The 17155-nt window shown below is 45.3% G+C and overlaps 1 protein-coding gene across 2 annotated transcripts in view; it reads left to right on the top strand.

Annotated features, from left to right (window-relative positions):
- LOC135909361 (serine/threonine-protein kinase haspin-like) overlaps nt 1-17155 on the top strand; it is a 157549-nt gene that overhangs the window by 37942 nt on the left and 102452 nt on the right. For both annotated transcript variants that reach the window (XR_011511583.1, XM_065441309.1), the window contains exon 2: nt 6994-7327. Coding sequence is in view for 1 of the 2 variants with exons in the window: in XM_065441309.1 (XP_065297381.1) it covers nt 6994-7327 (334 nt within the window). In the remaining variant the exon portion in view is untranslated. The remainder of the gene's footprint in view (nt 1-6993; nt 7328-17155) is intronic.

The following is a 17155-nucleotide window of genomic DNA, read 5'->3' as shown; positions in this document are numbered from 1 at the left end:
TATCATCAATGCTTTTCTTGGATGGTTTTCCTATGGTGGTTTGAACTAATTGCCAAGTTTTTTTTACGTCACTACTGCATGCCGAGAATTGATTAAGCTGGTACTGTTTTTTTGCCAGTCGTATTTTTGCTGTAATCTGATTTCGCAGTTGCCTGAATTCTTCTCTTAGTGCAAAGTCATGAGGGTTCTCATTGCGCCTTCTTAAAAGTTTACTTTTGATGTAAGATAGCTCAATAATTTCCTTGTTTATCCAAGGACTTGCCTGATTTCGCCGCTTCATCCTCACCTTAGTTTTCGATTTATTGTAAATTGATTTTAGTTGTTCTACGAGCAGTTCGTAAGCATATAGGTGATTGTACTGCAACAGGGAAGTCCAGTCATACAACTTAATTAGTTTATCTACTTTTTCATTGTTAATTACAAGCCTTTCTGTAGATCTCTCCTGTGCCACCATTATACTATTTTTTAACAACGTAAGCGCAACAAAATAATGATCTGCAACTTCTTCTTTGATAATACAGCCGAATGTTTCCTGTTGCGCTACGGTTGTACTGATATGGTCAATACATGTCTGTGTGAATTTACTTCCTAGAAATTCTTCTCGCGTATAGCCCTGAATTTTATTCTCCAAGCCAAAACTGGCCAACAACGTTAAGTACTCACTTACACCTACCCTATTGGTCACCGAAATGTCAATGTTGAAGTCTCCTGCGAGAATCACACGTTTATTTACTCCATATTTTTTCAGGAATCTAGCGAGCTCCTCTAAAAAAACTGCAATATTCTTGCTAGGAGGTCTGTAAACCGCACAAACTAAATATTCATCTTCATTGGTAGAAAGATAAAGCGCTATAACTTCCGCTTCATCAAATTCAACTTTTAAGCATTCACAAAACCAGCAATTTTTCACAAATACTAACACTCCTCCACCGCGTTTGCTCTCTCTGCACAAGGCAAACGATTGATAGTTCTGTATATTATAAAGAGAGCAATCAAACTCGCTTACATTTATCTCAGTAAATATTATGACCTCCAGAAAAGTTAAAACATGAGAAAAATAGAGGAATTCCAGATCAAGCTACAGAACAGGTATTCGGCTTTAACTCAGGAAGAGGACCTTAGTGTTGAAGCAATGAACGACAATCTTGTGGGCCTCATTAAGGAGTCTACAATGGAAGTCAGTGGAAACATTGTTAGGCAGGATACCAGTAAACTATCGCAGGAGACGAAAGATCTGATCAAGAAACGCCAATGTATGAAAACCTCTAACCCTACAGCTAGAATAGAACTGGCAGAACTTTCGAAGTTAATCAACAAGCGTAAGACAGCTGACATAAGGAAGCATAATATGGATAGAATTGAACATGCTCTCAGGAACGGAGGAAGCCTAAAAACAGTGAAGAAGAAACTAGGAATTGGCAAGAATCAGACGTATGCGTTAAGAGACAAAGCCGGCAATATCATTACTAACATGGATGAGATAGTTCGAGTGGCTGAGGAGTCCTATAGAGATTTATACAGTACCAGTGGCACCCACGACGATAATGGAAGAGAAAATAGTCTAGAGGAATTCGAAATCCCACAGGTAACGCCGGAAGAAGTAAAGAAAGCCTTGGGAGATATGCAAAAGGGGAAGGCAGCTGGGGAAGATCAGGTAACAGCAGATTTGTTGAAGGATGGTGGGCAGATTGTTCTAGAGAAACTGGCCACCCTGTATACGCAATGCCTCATGACGTCGAGCGTACCAGAATCTTGGAAAAACGCTAACATAATCCTAATCCATAAGAAAGGGGACACCAAAGACTTGAGAAATTATAGACCGATCAGTTTACTGTCCGTTGCCTACAAACTATTTACTAAGGTAATCGCAAATAGAATCAGGAACACCTTAGACTTCTGTCAAGCAAAGGACCAGGCAGGATTCCGTAAAGGCTACTCAACAATAGATCATATTCACACTATCAATCAGGTGATAGAGAAATGTGCAGAATATAACCAACCCTTATATATAGCTTTCATTGATTACGAGAAAGCGTTTGATTCTGTCGAAACCTCCGCAGTCATGGAGGCATTACGAAACCAGGGTGTAGATGAGCCGTATGTAAAAATACTGGAAGATATCTATAGCGGCTCCACAGCCACCGTAGTCCTCAACAAAGAAAGCAACAAAATCCCAATAAAGAAAGGCGTCAGACAGGGAGATACGATCTCTCCATTGCTATTCACAGCACGTTTACAGGAGGTATTCAGAGACCTGGATAGGGAAGAATTGGGGATAAAAGTTAATGGAGAATACCTTAGTAACTCGCTGATGATATTGCCTTGCTTAGTAACTCAGGGGACCAATTGCAATGCATGCTCAATGACCTGGAGAGGCAAAGCAGAAGAGTGGGTCTAAAAATTAATCTGCAGAAAACTAAAGTAATGTTTAACAGCCTCGGAAGAGAACAGCAATTTACAATAGGTAGCGAGGCACTGGAAGTGGTAAGGGAATACATCTACTTAGGGCAGGTAGTGACGGTGGTCCGGATCATGAGACGGAAATAATCAGAAGAATGGGCTGGGGTGCGTTTGGCAGGCATTCTCAGATCATGAACAGCAGGTTGCCATTATCCCTCAAGAGAAAAGTCTATAATAGCTGTGTCTTACCAGTACTCACCTACGTGGCAGAAACCTGGAGGCTTACGAAAAGGGTTCTACTCAAATTGAGGACGACGCAACGAGCTATGGAAAGAAGAATGATAGGTGTAACGTTAAAAGAGAAGAAAAGAGCAGATTGGGTGAGGGAACAAACGCGAGTTAATGACATCTTAGTTGAAATCAAGAAAAAGAAATGGGCATGGGCAGGACATGTAATGAGGGAAGATAACCGATGGTCATTAAGGGTTGCGGTGTGGATTCCAAGGGAAGGGAAGCCTAGCAGGGCGCGGTAGAAAGTTAGGTGGGCGGATGAGATTAAGAAGTTTGCAGGGACGGCATGGCCACAATTAGTACATGACCGGGGTTGTTGGAGAAATATGGGAGAGGCCTTTGCCCTGCAGTGGGCGTAACCAGGCTGATGATGATGATGAAGTATTGTTGACGGACTAGGGCGTCCTCCACAATGCCACATCCGGGATAGCTTGGCTGCCTCCCTCTTGTCGCCGTGCACCGCCCCCATAGCCAGGATCGTTTTCGCCGTCTGATCATTCGTGAAGGGCATGACTGTCTTCTTAAAGAGCAGGCCACTAGCATGGCCCCGTTGAGGTCTCCCATATTATGTACGATCTGACACGACAAGCAGGAATTATTTACACAGTCGACAACTGCTTATGCTGCCCGCACAGGTCCGCCAAAACGCATTAGATGGGCATAGCCTGCGCAAGTGCGCATAATTACAGTCTCAAGTGTGCCGTCACGTTTTCCCAGATTCGAAATCCCCCCTCCCCTTCTAGGGCTCCGCTACGCATATCAATGCGTCAGCGTCGTGATCTCGTGATGCCGTGGCCATCCCACAGCGTCAAACCCTGTATCGAGGTGCCGCCGCTAGTAAAGCCGTGTATCCGTGGCTATTTGCTTCGGAGCGCTTGAGTAGCGGTGCGCGAGCGCGTATCTATTTCCTATTTTGGATGTCTCGCGCGCTCTTGTTTTTTGTCGGAAAAACCAATGAGGCGAAGCCAAGCACGAAAGAAATGCTTGATTCGGAGGTTATTTGAGGTGCGCTACAACTTTGTAATTCATGTTTGCGACTCAAGCAATCATGAAAAAGTTCACTCATTTAAATCAATTAATTAATACTCCGTGATGAAAAAAACACTTACTGTAAGCACACACGACTACTACTAATACGCAGTTGGTATGATTTCTCTAGAGCTCTTGGGATTTTTAAAAAATCTTGGCTCATGGCAACGGGAAACCCGGTATACCTTCCCTTCGTTCTCTTCAAATGCATTTAAGATGAATTCTTTTTGTCGTAGCAAGGCAAGTTCTTTCGACAGATGTTTCTCACAAAAAAAAAACTGTCATTTGTGTAAAAAAATTACCTTTTCATGTCCTTTCGACAAAATATTGTAGAAAGATGGCGATAATTAGCAAAATTGTGTTGTCGCCTTTTTATGCACAACTGTTACTCTCGCGAGTTCTGTTTTTTTTTTTCGGGAATATGCCGTTTGTGAGGCAAAGGTTGAAGGTGAGACAGGGAGCCAGGAGATTGATGAGATACTTGACGCCTTTAATATTCACACCGTCTGCATCACAGCTCGTATCCCCGCCACAGCAGCCGCATATCGATGGGGGCGAAACGCGAAAACAACCGTGTGCTTATATTAAGGTGCGCGTTAAAGAACCCCTGGTGGTCCAAATATTCTGAGTGCGCCACTACGGCGTGCCTCATATTCAGAAATTGGTTTTGGCATGTAAAACCCCATAATTTTTTTTTTTTGCATCACAGCTCCCACTGTTCATTTCAGGGAACGTTGTTATCCCTTCAGCTTCGTCTACTGGATTTAAGAAGCAAGATAAATCATCGATATGTTTTATGTACTCAAGTGCTCGGTTGTTGTAGCTGCTTTTACTTTGATAAATAAATCAGCCGTAAAATTGTTTCACTAACATTCTTCCAGATCTTGCTTGGCTTGTATGCTGTATCCCTGTGAAGTGTCTAGTTGGGCTGGAGCGATTAAGGGTATTTAGCTTTTTCCACGTTATGTCCGTTCTACCTATGGGGCTAAAGAAAAATTTACAAAATTGCTCATCTTTAGCTCGGCCAAGCTGCTCTGTGAGTGCTTTACTAAAAAGCTTGTATTTTTTATGGACCTTTTGATCTCGAGCTTTTAAAAACACTTTTTACAACCTATCTTTTGTTTCAACATTACGTAGCAGGATTGGTGTCACTCAAAGCTTGCGAATCTTTCTGGGATGCTGAAAATATTTATATGGAAATGTTCATTTATAGAGGTTTAATATCTTACTTACAAGGCAAACATATGCATCATCTACATCCGATAATTCAAGAATACCGCTGCAATCAAAATTTTCAACTTTTCCACGAAAAAGCTTGAGATTGTTGGGCGTAATTTTTTGAAAAAGTGCTGTTGTCTTTCATGCTGCAAGATGCAGTTATTTTTTTTTTAAGACAATCATATAATCCTCCGGGATAGCTAACATCTGTAGAAATAACACTAGCCTTTGAAAGTAGCGTACACGTGTTAGTGATAAATAAATTAGGCAGAGAGGAACATGTGTTCGTTATGGGCCTAGGTGAACTAATTACGTTTATACATCCAAATATTTGTATTTATCAGTTCATTTCATTTTGTGGGTGTTATGACCAAGCATATTTATGTGAAAATCTCCACCCAAGGTAACTCTGTTGATTATCGCCAGACCAACCTTGCAAGCATTTTCTGTACCAACCAGACCCGCAAGGGGGTCAGTACAGAACAGCGATAACGAGCCGGTTCATTTTCAAAGATAACATTTCGTAGTCCAAGTTTCTGTACAATAAATCGGGGAAGATTTCCCGAGTTGCGTTTTGACCAAGAGTGATGCACCACTACCTCGACTGCATACGTTTATCAATTCTAGCAGGAGTGATCGCGTTTGAAAGAGTTTACTTAGCCATAGCAGGCATGATTAATCAAACTCAAACTAGTGCTATCACGCCTACAGGCCTACAGGTTCGCAATTGTTTGCAGAAATTTAGCGCTTGCTCGGTTATGGCCACACTGGGTTTTACGCGCAGGGTGCATAAATGCGCGAAGAAATTCTTGCAGCAACACAGAGAGATGCCGATTCGTGCTCACCACCTTTGACCGCGGCGGGCCAACAACGAACAGGGAGCGAGCACGATTACGAGATTACACGATACGACACCCACGATCATGAGCTATGCACGTGAACATTTTAATGCGTGAATAGCTGTGATGCGCTTTACTTTGACATTGTTGTGTAGAGGAAAGAAAGCCATTACTGGGCCACGTGTGTGTCACGTCACGCATAAAGCAATCAGAGCTTATAAGTGTACTTCAGCGCCCGGCGTTCGCAGAGGCGCCGCTTGGCAGTACATTTGTTTTGTCCATCCGAGCAGGAATAGTCGCGTTTCAGAGAGCTGACAAGGCCATAGTAGGTATAATTGATTTAACTCATAACGGTACCCATCAGGACTTATAAGGCCTGAAAAATTTGTAATTTGTTGCAAAAACGTTACGAATGCTCAGTTATGGTCGCCAACCTGCGTTTGACCCCTACGGTCGAAGGCAGGGGTTCCTTATAACTCATATGAGTGGCCTGGTGAGAATCGGGCACCAAGACATAAGGATACGTTATCCCTTTGAACACGGCTGAACGTGTCCGTCTCCACAGGGAGAAGTCCCAACCAATTACGAGTGCGGCGGCCTCGAGCGGCGCAGGACAGTCTCCGGAGCCACCGTTAGGAGGGTCATTTATTTAACGTATATAGGCACACCCTCTGTAAAATCAAACGTGTTCATAAGAAGAGGGAGTCGCCACCTCCCCCCCCCCCCCGAGCACGATCTGAAAATCACACCACAGAACGCCCGCTAGCTGTAGCATAAGTTAGGCATGTAAGCTTTCTGACCCGCGAATAAATGTAACTTGCGCATTCGGTTACGTCATGTCGGTACCCTAGTGCCTTTCACCGTTTGCAGCACGTTTCACGTGTACACCTCTGCGGCTGCTTCCCTCAAAGAGCCTACCCGCTGTTTCTTTTTCGGGGGGAGGGGGAGGGTGCATTTGACGAGGGCGTGCATATTACGGGGAATGGGGGGATGAGAGGAGGGGAGGCGGGGTGCCCAGATAGTCTCCCGGTGCACAGAAATTCCGGCAGATAAGGACGTGGCTATACATGTCAGGTGCCCTCCCTCCCCCGTGGCTACGCTCTTGGCTCGCGGTGGTTACGCAGACCTGACAGGGCTACCCTTCTTTCCTTTCCCACCTGAGGTTTCGTACAGACCAGGTTAATCGCGAGAACCTCTTTGCCGCCTGCACCTGCAGGTGGTCTTCTACATCGCATGTTCGTGCGTGGTGACTGGAATGGTCGTGCTGTACATACTGATGGCCTGGTACGGCAGCTGCGGTTCGAGCACGAGCCGCACGGCGGACGACTCTTCTTCGCGCAGGCGACTTCTCTCGGAGTCGCACTCGCTACACGACCGGCAACCGCTGCTCGCCAACGGGCGCTCTCCACCCGGCGGGCCTGACAGCCCCGACGACGAGCTGTACTCGAGAGCGCGATGGCGTCACTATGGACGCACTCCGAGCCCGCTCAGCGGCGCCATGTCTGAGATTGGCGGTGGATCCAAGGCGCTCATTTCTTCACATCCAGAGAGTGCGTTGTACATTTAAAGCGAAAGCTTTACTAACCTAGTCGAGTCGAGTTTCACCATCACCAGCAATTTGACCTTCATTTGACCCCAGCTGCACCGTAGCCTTGGCAACGCATAACGTGACGGTAGGCCTAGCTCCGCCGCCACGTGTGGTAGCCGCCACCGGCTTAGCGCATGCGTTCTCCGCAGCTGTGTTGCCTCATGACCACGCGACTCGCCGCACGCCTGGCTCTCACCAGCGCCAAGCTCTCGCTGGCAAGGCGAGCGCAGCGCTCGCCTTGACAGTGAGAGCTTGGCCAGGCCCCGCACACTCTCGAGTTCAACAAATGCTCACAAAGGGCGAAAAAATAGACCGCGCGCCACTGCTAATAAAACCTGCATAGCAGAATCACTTCGGCATGCTTACGTTAGTTCCAATATTTCCCGCTTGAGGAGCCGTAATAAGCGCAATTTTACCTTACAAACTGTTTGCTACAATTACCGAAGCATTTCTATTACATAAAAAAGAGGGCAAAATTCATTGCTAATTAGATGTTGTACTCTTTATTAGTAAGCTTGTTGTTTCCTTGTCACCAAAACGCAAATATCCTTAAGCATCATCGATCTTCCACGTGGCCTCTGGCCTGGATTTAAATTTTTTTACGGCATTTTCGAGTGCGCGGCCGCATGGATTCATTCGTTCGTACACTTAGACTGGTTGCTTCTTTGGTGCTAAAACTACTTTATTGCGCTTCGATGTCTCGCGTTATTTAACGTGGGATGAAAGGGGTTGGGACACCAAATTTTCAGGCTATAAAAAGCATGTTGTAGGCTGCTTCCGTATGCAAGGACACCCAGAACGAGGTATTGGACGCTGCAAACATTTCAAAATAATTTTAATTCAGCTCCAAAAAGTCATTAAAAACTCCTTCTCATAGTCGAGACCCATCGCTAGCGCGGCAGCTACTACGTCACAGAGGAGGAACGAAAATATTGACGTCATAGCACACCAGCACAAAAACGTGACGTATGATGAGTAGTGATGAAATGCCGATTACGGAGCCTGCTGAGCAGAGCGACCGGGCATAGCCTCCACTATGACCGAGCTACAGGTATATAGAAATCCTTTCTTAATGCCAAGAAGGGGTAAGGCGTGCAGACACGGACACAGGAGGAGAGAAGTGGACAACACGAACGCCGCACGGCGGCCCGCGAATGGCAAACTGCGTGCGGCGAGTTGCCGTGCCGACGGGCCTTTGCACGTTTGAGTGTAAAACAGTAGCCGGCCGACTCCGAAAGGGACCAGGATATGCGGCGTTCGTGTTGTCCGCTTCTCTCCTCGCATAGTCGCATAGTTCGGCAGCTCGGAGCGGTCTCTCCTTCGCTTGGCCTTTCTCAGTGTTAAGGCCCGTGCACGTTACCGGCACGGAAACTCGCCGCACGCCGTTTGCCGTTCGCGGGCCCCCGTGCGACGGCGGTTTTGCTCGCGAACGGCGAGATTTCCTAGCCGTAGAGAGACGGGCCCGGGACCCATTTGTGCGGCAGCCGTACGGCGAAGCGGCCAATCAGCGTCCGAGGAGTGGTCACTCTGCGCACCGACGGCAGCTTCACCGCCTCTGATCGTTCGGCGCCGCCGATATCGTGGCTAGGCCTTTTCCGGTTCACTTCGAAGCTAAAGCTTACGGCGCTTCGGAATGAATCACCGACTCTCACAAGCCGCAATATTTTCTTACCGTTGTTGTCGCTCTTCGCAATATTTATAATAATCGCGACATGCACTTCTAATCGCCAGTTGACATCTGCTGGCAGAGCACGCGTATGCGCGAGCAGACGACGCAGCATAGTTTTACGTCACTATTCTTGTGGCCCACGTGACCAAGCCATGTTGCGTTTCCTCCTCTGTGACGTCATAGCATCCCCCGGAGCCCAGAAACCGAAACCGAAATCGCTCGGTATAATAATGCTATTATTAAATTATTTATCGGATATATATGAATCCCGCTGTGTGTATCGTGCTCCCTGAAGCATGACGCAACGTTTGAATCAACAAACGCAAGAACGAAAATTTTGATGTCTCCACCCCTTGAAGTGACGTGTTTGCAAGCGGACATGTAAGCCCGAAAGCTAGATTTTGGTCGTGAGCCACTCGGAACACGTCTGCATCGAAACGGATGCTGCATTCTCCTGCGGCTGACAATGACAATAACGGTGAGTAATTTAACACCGCTGCTTGAATAGTTATATTATATTCGTCTCATTAACTTACAGGTGGAGACAAATTAACGAACTACATCCTGCATTACATATGGGCAATCAGGATCCTCCGTTGCTGTTTCCCAAATAAACCTTTAGCTGCAAGGTCGTTAAACACCCAAAATCGGGAAAGAAAGAGAGCGATAGCGAGACACGCATCACATTTTTCATCTTATTATAGCGTGGCCATAGGTGACTGAGTATCCTTATCAATATGCATACATTTTTTCTCGAGCCCACCGGCAACTACTTTCGTCCACAAAACCGAATAATCATTTAGTAAAATGAAGGGGAAGTACAGAATTTGTAGTATTAAACAATCGCAAGCATGATAATTCACCCATATTTCATACTTGTTGGTTCCACATGTTCTTGCTGTTAAGTTTGGTTTACCGTAGGGCATTTATTTTTTCAGTAGTGAAGTGGTGCATCCCGTTCGTGCAGAAAAACAATGCATCACTTCTAATAGCTTCATGACTTTCATGCATTCTTGTGGAACCAGCAGTGTGATCTCTTCTAGTGTACAAGTGAGCGCACAAATGTTCTCATTTCTGATCTTAACAATACTTAAGCTGTTGACATATGTTGTAGTTAGGCAGACATTAATTTTATGGACAATCGCAATATTTATTTAACATGCTGCTTAAGCACCCTAGAATAGACGGTGTGCATTTGCATGTGTCCTGTAGTCGCAAACCGTTACAATACGTATGTCACATCTTTTTGCATTACATATTGCAATATTGCGCTTTTTCAATTTCTGATGCGGCCAAAATTTCTGTTCCAGACATGCAGTAATAAGGACGGCACAAGTATAATGTAACACACTCCACGCACTAAACAGAAGCTGCTGCCTACTACAACAAGGACATTGTGTGGACTTGGCTGCTACTACAAGGTAAACAACACCTGATTCAGAAATGAATATGCTTGATATATGCTGTATTGGCTTGCTAGTCTTGAGATACATGTCATTTGTTTGCAGCAGATATGAACGTTTGTTCATATTTATGGTTTAGTATAATTGGTTCGAACATAAAAGAAAGCGCTACATGAGTTCGGCTAATCTGTGATGTATCCCATGTGCCACTGTTCGGCCCCAACAGAGTCTATGCCAAGCACATCTTGGTCATCACAGGAGCTCCCATCTACCCCAACAGGAAAGGGCTGGAGCCGAATTTTCTATTACACCACGAACAAAGAAGCGCATGTAGAAGAATTTGGATGAGATATCAAGTCTGCCGAGGACTGTGTCAAGACTGAAAAGAGCTTCAGCCACCATTTCACCAGCACCAACATTGGGCCGAGTCAATAGGTTAGTCAGAAAGGACTTTATAGAAATATAGTATATAGTATAGGACTTTATAGACCAAGCACGGACGACGCTGGCAGTTCTGTCAGTTTGCCCTTAATCAGCTTCCTGGCCATGTCAATTCCATTTGTGCGAAGTGTATTTTTTTCTATAAATGCAAGCTTTTTCACCGCCCATTCTCGTTAGAGATCATCCATCCTCATCCAAACATAAAGTTCAACCGATTCTTCGTTATGCTTAATACCAATCCCTGTCTAGTAACGTAACATATCTGTAGCGGTATCTTCTAGCGTATGTTGTCATGCACAATTCCTCTCCTGAAATAACTGATGCAGCATCGCAATATGTCTTGCATTAACCTACACACCATGTGCTATGCACCATTTTACTTTTCTTGATGTTTTTAGCCTTCAATGCTTGCAGAGCAGAGTGACTTTTTTCTTGAATGCAAACTTTCTTGTTTTCCATATTCCTAGTCTCGTAGATGATTGCTCTTCTTCCTCGATAGCCTGGGTCTTTGCGCAAGCTACACTGAAGTAACTGATTGCAGGATCTGGTTTTGCTGCCCTACTTGGTAGTGGTCGCCGTGTTACGTTTCTCGTATGTGGGGGCCTGGTCAGTTGCGTTGGTACGCAGTCTCTCGAGGTAAGCATATGCTCCTGCACTCCGGACAGCAACATAGAATCCCAGTATACACGCACCGTAACTTGTACTCCCCGTTCGTTTCTTCCTGCTGCAGCCATGGGCAAATTGTGCTTGTGCCATACTTCGACCATGATCTGCGGAGAACGGAGAACAGCATACGTGCTTACATGGTCTGATGTGTATGATGTTGATAGCCACACGGATGGAAAGGCCCGCAAAAGTGTCTGACAAAGGTGATGCCCACGAAAGCGACTTGTCCATATTGTTAAAATGTGGGACACCAAGTGTGAGCCACACATTACCGGCCCCCAAAAGAAAGGAAACGTGCAGGTTGGAAAGGTGTCAGTGCTAAAATGCCGTGTAGTCCATGTCTATGTGTAGGCTACGGCAGCAGAAGCCTCGTCACCCGATTGCTTCGCAATGCAAGTTGCTCATCTTTAACGACGACTGTCGCTGCAAACAGGTGGGACACTCTGTCCAACCTCTTTTCGCTGCTGGTTGTCGCTCGTTGCCAGACCACCACATGTGACGAAGGCAAGCACTATGCCTATGGGTAGGCGGCTGAATGTATCGTAACAGACCCGTGTACGTGAATGCTCACTGTTGCCATATGGTTTGCAGCCAATGTATAATGTTTTGTCTGAACCCTACGCGGTGATTGATTGCTGTTTAATTTCGCTGTTATCTCACTTGGTTATGGTCACCGCGTTATGACTCTCGGATGTGGTGGCCTGGTCAGTTGCATTGAGAAGCAGTCTTTCGAAGTAAGCATTCACTCCTGCAGTCTGCACAGCGACATAGACTCCCAATTTACACATACAGAGCCGTTTACGTGCTCACGTCAATGATTCCAGCGTATCTCGATATGCAAATGTTTTTTCTTCTATCGCGCGAGAATGTACATTGCTTGTCTCCTGCCAATAAAGTCCCGCGTTCTGTTGACTCACTTGTGGCTTGTTTGTATGGGCGTCAGTAGAGGCTCTTTGGTCTCCTGGCAATTAGAACGCACCAGCTACGCGGCACCCAAGGCATTGAGGCATGCCGCCTTGTCGGCAGGTCAAGCACGGCCCGTACCAGCGTACTCACCGGTAAAAAGCGGCCATATTGGATTTTTCTCTAAATAAACACACTTCCGCTTCCTGGTTCAGGAGCGCCATGTGTCGTGCACCTAAGTAAGTTCCATGCGCTGCCGCTGCTTATATTCGTACCACTGCGGAGGGTACAGTCTCCTTCTCTAAAGTTGGTTCTTTATTCTATGGCTTGGCCATGAATGAGAGCGAGGCCGCGCTGTCTTCTCTGATCTTTTCGCGATAGCAGGAGGGTTTGAGCCGTCGTCACCAAGCGGCGTCTGACCACCCCGCGGATATCGCCCGACGAGCTGCTTCACTGTTGAGGGTCCGGAATGCAACAGGCGTTGCACCGCCGAGATCAATGTAGCGACAGCGTTCATGCCCTGTCCGTTCGTGCTTAGACGATGAGCATGTTCGTGGTGTCTCCTTGAATGTCTAGCACTTGCACTTTCCCTGTGGCACAACAGGCGTCGCACCATCGAAGGATGCCTGTCTACCACCTAGGTTGCCTGCCAGCCTAGATTGGTGGCTAGTCATGTCCAGCCACCAACCTAGGCACAGCCGTTGGTGGCTAGATGAGTGTATACCTAAGTATAATAATTACACTTAAGTCAAAGTTTAACCAAGTGAAACCAAGACTTAACCAGGCTAAACAAAGCTTTCACTTTGCATGTCCAGTGTTAGCTCACCTAAGCCGCAGCCATTTTTTTGTATTGGATACAATGATATCTGTTCTGTATTCATTGGATATATGTACATCTATTGTTTTGTCAAATTGCAAAACAAGTTGGAAGAGGAATTGAAACGTGCCACAGTGAGAGGATGGGTTTGCCACTTGTTACCGTGCCCTCACTCGCTCTCCCGGATATTATTTTTCTTATTGTAAATGGCATTCTTGGCACCAGAAGACCAGTTTTTTTTCGGCTATTTAACCTATCAAAACATTCTCGTTGATCAATCCTGAATATAGTGCAGCCTAAAAATATGGATCAATCCCGAAAGTAGTTGCATTCTAAAACCCTTATAAGTTATCCGATGCTGCTTGGCATCTAGCCCACGTTGCACGGCTTCTTCAAACACCGCAGCCCGTTGGTTTAACGCCACCGGCATGCCTTGCATCTCGGAGGCCACGCGCGGACTTCATAGGTGCGCTGCTAAATGAAAAAGCGTGTCCACAGGGAAGCGCCAGACGGAAGCCCGGCTGCAGTACATGGCTCATACGCACCAGGAGGCCACCCATGCAATCTCGTAGACCACGCGATCTCAGATTCCGCGCAAAGGCCTTGGGCAGACTGCGCGGCGCCTCCGCTAGATAGCGCAGCATGTCCAAAAGGAAGCGCAAGAGAGGTACCCGGTTGCAGTACACGCCTCGTACATGGCGTGTGTCGGCTATTCGCAAACTTGGATAAAACTCATCTATAATGAATTCTTTCCAAATATTAACGTTTTAATTTCTAACTCTTAATTTCAGTAATTATTAACTATTTAATTTTAACCACCTAATTTTAAATATTTAACTATAATATATTAAACATATATTTTCACATGTAATAATGGGACAGAAACGCAAATAAGACTCTGAGCACAACGATATTGCGGTGAGCATAATTGTCTATCGCCGAAATCTTACATACTGGTCAAGCGCGCCAGCGATTTGCACATGATTCCTCGTACGCTACATTACTGCATAATCAAATTACCCGGGCCAATTTTTTTTAGGTTTCTTGTTTACTGTAAACTTTGGTGTGTTTTGCACAATTACCTTAGTTGGTAATTGACATCTACGCGTTGCTTACGTTTTTCATTACTGTATTGCTTATTATAAGAGTTGGATGCAACCGAGTAAGTAATGGACGCACAAGTTGGAAGCATGAAGGAAACAGAAGAACGTCTATTCAGAAGAGTGGCGCGTTCATATTCCAGCGGCTGAGCGATAGCGTAGCAAGTCTTGGCTTCATGTGATGCTCAGCCGTTTGCTGGATATGGGTGCTGATAGTGACGAGATGACATGACGATTCTGTATGACGCATCAGAATAATCAGACAGTAGGACTTGAAAAGCTGCTGTGTGGATAATGTCGACATTCAGTTGGTATAGAACGATACAGCTCTTGGATATACTTCACAGGGCCAGTCAACTGTTTTGCTGCCTGGTATCTAGCAAAACCTATGGAAACTATCACATGGCCTAACCATTCATCATCATCATCATCATCATCATCATCATCAGCCTGTTTTACGTCCACAGCAGGATGAAGGCCTCTCCCTACGATCCCTAATTACCCCTGTCCTACGCCTACCGATTCCAACTAACGCCCGCCAATTTCCTAATTTCATCGCTGCACTTTGTCTTCTGCCGTCCTCAACTGCGTTTCCTTTCTCTTGGTACCCATTTTGTAACCCTAATGGTCCAACGGCGCATTACATGATCTGCCCAGCTCCATTTTTTTCTCTTAATGCCAATTACAATATCGGCTATACACCATTGCTCCCTGAACCAAACCGCTCTCTTTCTCTCTCTTACTGTCTGTTTCTTGTCAGTCTCCAAGTCTCTCGCCCATATGTCATCAATGGTAAAATGCACTAATTGTACACCTTCCTTTTCAATGATAATTGTAAGCTTCCAGTCAGGAGCTCACAATGTCGCCGTATGCGATCCAACCCATTTTTATTCGTTATGAATTTACTTCTCATGATCAGTGTTCCCTGTGATTAATTGATCTAGGTAAACATACTGCTTCACAGACTCTAGATGCTGACTGGCGATCTTGAACTCTTCTTCTCTTGCCCGTCTATTCATCATTACCTTTACTTCTGTATATTACTTTTCAGCCACGTTCTTACGCTCTCTCTGTTAAGGTCCTCAATCATTTGTAGTAACTCGTCTAGAGTATTGCTGAAAAGAACAATGTCATCGGCAAACCGAACGTTGCTGAGATATTCGCCGTCGATCTTTACTGCTAAGCTTTCCAAATTTACTAACTTAAACACATTTTCCCAGCACGCACTGAATAGCATTGGAGAGATTGTGTCTCCCTGTCTGACCCCTTTCTTTATAGGTACCTTCCTGCTTTTCTTCAGTTGAATTAAGATAGCTGTGGAACCTCTGTAGATATTTTCGAAGGTATTTACGTACGCAGTATGTACTGCTTGATTACGTAACGTCTCAATGACTGCTTGCATCCCTACTGAATCAAATGCATTTTCGTAATCTATGAAAGCCATATAGAGAGGCTTATTGTGCTCTGCGGATTTCTCGAAACGCTGATTAATGACATGAACTTGATCCATTGTAGAATCATCATCATCATCAGCCTGGATGCTCCCACTGCAGGGCAAAGGCCTCACCCATACTTCTCCACCCTAGCAAAAATTCTAATAGAAGTTTGTATTAGTCTAATACAATTTTGTATTAGTTGTATAAGTTTTGTATTGGACCAATAGAAATTTCTATTAGTTGTACTGATTGACCTATAAGACCAATAGAGCCTATGTATTAGGCGTATTAGTCTTATACAAACAGTGTTGCATGTCTGCTAGTTTCGTTATTAGACTGATACGTCCTATTGACTTTATACAGATTGTTGCTGGTCTGTTATGCAACATGCATTGTTGAATTCTGTTGCCCCTTTTTGCTGCTTGTTTAATGCGAGGGTGAAAGTTTATGAAAAATTAAGTCTGTATTGGGGACCATTTGCAGAGAGGTCTCTGATTATTCGCTGAATAATAACGAACAAAATGTGCAGCACACAGCATTCGCACGTTTGTATTAGTTTCATCGCACTAAGCTTATCTCTCAGCGATATACACGAAAGCGATCGACGCGCGCCTACATGATCTTGCTAATTTTGTTTCACTGGCGACGTCTCATAACTAGGCCTCTGTTGAGCCTCGTCGCGATGAGTCGTGAGGAAAGAGCTATGTTTACAACGCAGCAAATACTTCGCCACGAAAAAAAAAAGCACAACGAACAACCAGCCGTGACCTGCAAGGCATAGTCGCGATGCCCTGTGGGTTTACGAACGATGGTGCAATCGCAGCAACCATAGTTGTTTGCCACTGAAGTTGCGTTAGTCCCGTATCTTCTGTTGAAGTGCGCATAAAGCAGGGTTAAACTTGTAACCTAAATTGATAACTTATTACCGCATATAAAAGGCCGTAATATTTATTGACATCAATGAGCATTATCGCAGAGAAGGGAACACGGCAGGCGGGAAGATCGCAAAAGTACGGCCGTAGTCAGCCGTAGTTGCGCACAGCACGTGTGCATTGGCGGCTACCATGTTGCAGTGTACTGTAGCCATGTCAAGGCCAGGTGTGCGTGATTTTTAGTGAATTAACGATGTGTTCTTAAGGAACCCGAGGTGCTGGCGTCTGCGCAATCTTATTCCTGCAATATAATACTTGGATTGTGTTGTGTGACTTCAAAACAACGGAAGGCAACTGTTTTTACCCCTGTGCTTCGTGGATCTATCAGCGTGCATCGATGTGATGTGTCTTCGCCGGCGCCGATTCCTTTCCATTTGGAGGTAACTATTGTACTTATTTATGCTTCTATAGTATAGTATAAAG

This window comes from Dermacentor albipictus, chromosome 1 (genome assembly GCF_038994185.2).
Source record: "Dermacentor albipictus isolate Rhodes 1998 colony chromosome 1, USDA_Dalb.pri_finalv2, whole genome shotgun sequence".
Lineage (NCBI taxonomy): Eukaryota > Metazoa > Arthropoda > Arachnida > Ixodida > Ixodidae > Dermacentor > Dermacentor albipictus.
This window is presented reverse-complemented; position numbering and strand designations above follow the sequence as displayed.